The 6,355-nt window shown below is 39.4% G+C and overlaps 1 protein-coding gene across 2 annotated transcripts in view; it reads left to right on the top strand.

Annotated features, from left to right (window-relative positions):
* Positions 1-760: 760 nt before the first annotated feature.
* Positions 761-6,355, top strand: part of LOC110168443 (guanine nucleotide-binding protein G(i) subunit alpha-2-like) — an 87,145-nt gene continuing 81,550 nt past the window's right edge. The window contains exons 1-2 of one of the 2 annotated variants that reach the window (XM_020933885.2): positions 761-918; positions 1,363-1,503. In XM_020933885.2, coding sequence (XP_020789544.1) covers positions 1,386-1,503 — 118 coding nt within the window. In that variant the 5' untranslated portion in view covers positions 761-918; positions 1,363-1,385. The remainder of the gene's footprint in view (positions 919-1,362; positions 1,504-6,355) is intronic. The other variant, XM_055160073.1, reaches the window with a different exon arrangement.

The following is a 6,355-nucleotide window of genomic DNA, read 5'->3' as shown; positions in this document are numbered from 1 at the left end:
AAAACAACCTCAGCTGACCAAAGTGCTTCACATACGAGTCAACAAAACAGAAGAAACAATTACATACACATATATACAGATAACATGTGAAAACTGCAATAAAAACACCAAGATAACCTGATTAGCTAGTACTAAATGCCAGGGAGAAGAGGTGAGTTTTCAGTCTCATCTAAAACTGCGTTACACACTGAGAGGATCTGACAGGAAGAGGAAGGTTGTTCCACAGTCTGGGCACTGTCACAGAAAAGCCTCTGTCACCTCTCGTCTTGAGCCTAGTTTTGAGAACAACCACAGGAGCTGGTTTGATCTCGGGCTCTGGGAGGAATATAGAGCTGCAGTAACTCCCTCAAATAGACTGGACCCATAGAGTGCAAACATTTGAAAACAATTAATAGCATTTTAAATTGCGACAGGGAGCTGTGACTTTTCTCAAATTGATTAGCCTTGATTTTCCAAAAATCAAAACGTAATTACTTCATCTTCCACAAGATGGCAACACTGTAGTGGTTTTTAAATGACCCCAAGGTGATCAAAGTATGACTAAAGGCTAAAAAATAAACATTCTGAATCTATCTATAACTAATTGTGGAAAATACATAATGGGTAATAAAGATAGGCATCTGCGTAATTAATGATCCAAAGTTTAATCAAAGGGGGAAAAAACGGGTTGCTTTGCTTTTTACTTTATAAATTTGAACTACATTTCCCATAATGCCACGGAGCGAAAGTGGGCGGTGGGGTTGAAAGGAGGTGACACGGTCGGCTCACAGCAAAGAGAGCTGTGTCCTGTGGAGGGGAACTTCGGGCTGCTCCGGGTGTGGCTTCAAACGTGAGAAATCTCCAAGAATGCGCTAGCAGACGTGCGGACTTTAACGAGGCGAACAGACCACCGCGGGACAAGTTTTATTGATCGTGAATGTAATTTTCCTTCTTATATATTTTGGGATACTTTGGCTTATAACTTTTTGCGCTTTTCCTGTCCTCATAACCTGCAGATTTTATTTTAACTTACTCGCTTTCTGTCTTTTTATGAAAGTTTAACCCACTGGACAACTTTGAATCACTTGAAGAGGACCAATGCTGGCTTATTGACTTCTCTACTCCTCTCCCACGTACTATTTCTGCGTTTAAAATTAGTCTTGCATCGCTGGACTGAACCGCTTTTTCATGCTTTTTGTGCGCTGCCTCGGATGAGCGGATTTTGTCACGTTAGTTTGACGCTCTTGAAAAAGGGAAGTTGTCGCCTGTAGCTCGACAACTTCAACCCTAGCTGCGTTTGACCAGAGAAACAGGGCTGCCCGAGTCGGTTGGTCCATTTTATACATTTTTTTTTTCTCTTGGGTATTTTCCACTTAACCGCAGACCTGAAGCGCGCACTGGGAACCATGGGTTGTACGGTCAGTCAGGAAGACAAGGCAGCGGCGGAGCGGTCGAAAATGATTGACAAAAACTTACGAGAGGATGGTGAAAAAGCGGCGAGGGAAGTGAAGCTGCTGCTGCTCGGTAAGTGCTGTCTCAACATTTGACCCAGGTTGCTCAAATGCTACTTTCCAGACACATTGTGCAACCCATTCAAACTACATCATCATCACATTCATGTCTCTGTGTTGAGTTTATTTGGCCAGCTTTTACGCACGAGTTTTTCATGCGTTTTGTCATTTTGCAGTGGTGTCTCAGTGCCTAGAGGTTAAAGGTGAACGGTGGAACTTTCTGGTGGAGGGTCAGCAACATTTGTCTCCATAAAGATGTTTTTGGCATGCCTGGAATGTTTCACAGTATGGCATTTAACTGATCTATGTCGCAGTTATTCAGTTGCAGGTGTTTGTGTTGCTTAAAATCCCTTGGAATCCAGCCATCTGACCTCTAACTTGGCCTGGTAGTGCCACCTGCTTGTCTCCATGGATATGGATAAGTTTATGCCATCCTGTGGAACATTCCAGATGAAGCACTAACATCTCCATGGAGACGAGCAAGTGCTGGACCATCCAACAGCGCACCTTTTTTTTTAAAAGTTTATACCTTGAGATGATAAACTGATTACTAATTTAGGATTTCCCAAGTTACTGGTTGAGAGCAGAAAGATGGATTCAGGAATATGTGAACTAGTTTTCTAGTTTTGATCATATTTTTAAAACATTCGAGCTGTTTTCTTACAATTCAATTTGTCAACTGACTTTTAATTGTCTTAAAGAGGATTTCGTATTAGTTTAAGAATAATTTCGAAACAATAACCTTTAATGAGAAAACGTGGTTGCACACATGTTGTCAGTGTAGTGTCAATGTTCTTGTGAACTTGACCTTTGCCCCCTGTGTCCCATGCACATGTGAAAAACTAGAATGCTGTGTTATTCCCAGCACTGCTTTTACACAAACACAGCAGCTCGATTGCCTATTCTGGGAAAGTTTGCACTGAAAATAAGGGCTAAGGAACTTGTCCTTTGGCTAAATTACCCAGTGCTGACCCTTCCATTGCCTGTCTAAAATAGTCAGAAAGCATGGTAAAGTTGGCAGTGGTTTCCTCCCATTATAAATGAGTGCTGGGGTCATTTTGACAGGGTTTGATAAGGGTAGTGCTGTTGTGTTAGGGCACTGGATGATCAGCTGTGACTGTTCCCAGCATTAACAAAACAAAACAAAAATACACAGTGATTGAAAACACCGCACAGAGACTGAATTTCCCAAGAGTTCAAACATTTCTTATTTGGCTTTGACATCAGAGAAAGAGAATGCGCCCCATCGTATCAGGAAAGCAGCTGACACCTAATCAGCCAATAGTGTGTTATTTGTCAAATTTTCCAAGATTACAAAGCTGAATTGCAAGATTTAAAGGTGAACTGTGTAACTTATCTGTAATAGGATGCACCACTTTCTTATCTATCTAGCATTCATTTCCTTACAGGTTTTTAGTCATCATAAATACCAAATCATGCATTCTTCCTGTGAAAAGTCTGGTCTCCACAGATCTTTAACTTATTTTTCTGTGGAGATACACATGTTTAATGCCATACCGTGGAACATTCTAAGCAAAGTAATTAGTGGTTTTCAGATTCTGGACAGTTTTCCCTCTTGATTTCATTGTACTTTGCCATGAAATATCTAAAAGGTCAATTCACAAATACTGAACCTCATCATTTCTATTATTGACTAGAGCCAATAACATTCTATATTACAAGAATCTTACAATATTGTATATTAAATATCACTGGCCTGTAGAATGTTGTGATACCATCTGAAAACCAGCAATACTATGTACGTATATCAAATAGAATATCTGAAATGCATTATTTTGCTGCATTTTAAAACAGATTTAGAGTAACAGTACAAAGGAGAACGTGTGGAGAGAGTTTAGGGAGTGAGATTAATCTGTTTTTTTAAAGCCACCACACCGTTTACATTTTCTTCTCTGTATGCAATAGTTGTTATCTTGAGTTGGGAGTGCATGGGTCAGATGATGGTTAGTTCAGAGTTTTGAAATACTGTGCAACACACACTTTTAATTGACTCATTTTTGATAGGCCTGTTGTGATAATTACTATATCAACTTAAATATATTAAAGATGGAACAGTGTATTTTGGAGCTCAGTGTTTATCGTGTACAATTTCTTTGCAATAATAAGGAGATTTTTGTTATGTTAGTTGCAAAATGATAAGATTTGAGCTGTGGAGGGTCGAATAAATAACTTCTATGGCCAGTTATTGCTTCATTCTACTATTTATTCGTTGCATCTTATGTCTTTTAATGATACTGTTTCTGTTTAAAAATGATTTACTGGGATTTTCTCTGAAGCAATATGTCATGCTTCAAAAATCGTTATCGTGACAGACCTATTGTTTGGCATAGCATTTCTTTAGTAATAGTAGTACTCTCACTTGAGGAAGTTGCTGGATTACTTCAAACCAACCCTAGAATCTCTATCCTTTAATCCTTAAATGTGGCAATGCCGACTACTCCTAAACAATGTAGTATTTGTGTCTTTATAAGTGCATATAAAATGTGACCTCATGCTGTTTTATTCTTTCCTGGATGTTTTTGAAGGCTGCCTCTGTTGTTGTGTTCCTGGTTTTATCCTCATGATTACACACTGTGCACTGTTCAGCAGGTTTCACTTCTGTAATTACAATCACTGCAGTGTGTGGGGGCTCACGCCATTTATAGGCTTTAATGTCTGTTTGAAAACATGACGCGCTGCCATTAAATGACTCGATATAGATTTTAGTTTTGATAAGCAGTTTATACAAGTACTGACGTCAAATTGGAAATATCTCTGATCTGATATCTCTAGGTGCTAGGCATGAGTCACGAAAGCAAATGATCTGCCAAACTGGGTATAAACCAGGTCTAAGCGACAGGAGTGAGCCATACAGTAAACCAGGGCTAAACTGGAATTTGAACCAGGTCTGAACCAGGTCTGGACCAGGTCTGGACCAGGTCTGAACCAGGTCTGGACCAGCACTAAATCGGGTCCGAACCGGGTCCGAACCGGGACCGAACCGGGACTGAACCGGTACTAAACCAGGCAGTCCCCTAGACCAGGGAACGAGACCAGGGAAGGAGACCAAGACAACATACAGTACATGCATACAACACATTATTTCATTTGTTTTATGTTCTAGACTTGTTATAATTCATAAATGGTCAAATCTGCTTTATTTTCCTTGAGAATAGACACATTTTGTTCCCGTTTCTTTCGTTCTTAAGTAAAATTCCACATTCCCAGTTTTGTGGAGACACTGCTATCTTTGACTGGCTGTGGTTTTGATGGAGGGAAAGGTGTGATATTGTGCCTGGGGGATTTTCACATCTGTCACTATCAATCTATTTAAAAACCATCAAGAAAAAAAACTTCTCTGCGCTATATATAAAGCTTCTACTCTATTTAAACATGTTGATGATCTGATTGTCTTCAGTTACAAGACATGTTTTTTACAGGTAGGCCCTTTTTAAATTCATGATTTTATTGGAAGTGCGCATGTATGGATTATTGACAGCAGTAAGGAGACCGCATGGTGTGAGGAAAATGAAAATGGAGATTATGGAGTTGTTTTGTTTCATTCACACTAGGGATGGGCATGATTAATCGATTAATCGATAATTGATCATTAAGAATTTCATCGATTACGTTAATTTTAATCGACAAACCGAATGTAGGTTGCTGTGCGTAGCGTGACCAAACAGGGGTCTGTACATGTGTCTCTCTGCATCAGAAGGAGCGAGCAAACACAAACAGTTGGTCAGTCTGCAACGTACCGAAGCACAAATGCGTATTTAACGATGATTTGTACAAGAAATTCCACGCTTTCCGTTGCGTTCGGGACAAGTGTGAGTCCATGTGCACAGTCTACAAAGCAAGAACATATGTTTCGGTGTCCAGTGGGAAAAAGCTTTACCAGGTGAGAGTCGCAACCTCCCACCCCCGTACGGTGTCCTGGTTTTGACAAACGCAAATGTGGTCACACTAACCTGTATTTCACTGAGTCTTTTAATCTAACCGAAACTGACCGCATCAGCGACGCAAGAGCTGTAGTTTTATTTTCGCTGAGTTTATGCAAATTAGCGATGCCGTTTTAAGTTTAGTTTCTGTGAGAGTTGCGCTAAACTGAATTAAACACATTATAATCTAAAACGGGCTGATGTGGCTCTTGAGTCGTTACAGTTTATATGTCGTAAAGTTAAATTTATTTATGCAGATTAGTAGTGCAGATAGTAATAATAATGATGATCATTTTAATATAAAAACGTTAATGATTAATCGATAATCGATCGTTAATTCTTCCGACGATCGATTAAGAAAATTTCATCGAATGCCCATCCCTAATTCACACATGTTTGAGTAATCCTTTATTATTAGTCTGTCTACATCCCTAAAGTGCAGCTCGAAATGCTCTGTTCCACCTTGTGATGTCATGTAGCTGTAGTTTTCATGTTACCTTTTGCTTTTTTGGTCAGTAGAGAGCCAAAAAATCATCCAAATTATTCTAGTGAAGGTGTGTTGAGTTTAAAAACACTTCCTGTTTTACAATTTTTCAGTTTGAGAGAAGAAGAACTCAGCCTAAATATGCAGGAATTCTGTGTTTAACAAAACACAATTTCAGGTATGTTTGTAATGAGGAAACATTATAACGTAGGTCAGAAAATGCCGTAATATGGGCTCAACAATCCTCCTGGAGTTATTTACAATGTGTTCTCTGGACAAATATTGCGATAAGGTTTGCAATAAAAGTTCAAAGACTCACTTTTTCCGAAATTGGGCAGCCATATTTCAGTCCAAAACAGGTCTCACCAAAACACAGTCCAGTTTTAGATTGTTTAGTCTGGTTACCTGTGCCCTGAGAATCCATTAGTTAATGCACAGAG

The sequence above is a fragment of the Boleophthalmus pectinirostris genome, unplaced genomic scaffold (assembly GCF_026225935.1).
Source record: "Boleophthalmus pectinirostris isolate CB_2022bp ecotype Guang Dong unplaced genomic scaffold, ASM2622593v1 HiC_scaffold_3, whole genome shotgun sequence".
Taxonomy (NCBI): Eukaryota; Metazoa; Chordata; class Actinopteri; order Gobiiformes; family Gobiidae; genus Boleophthalmus; species Boleophthalmus pectinirostris.
Note: the sequence above shows the minus strand (reverse complement) of the source record. Positions and strands in the feature narration are given on the sequence as shown.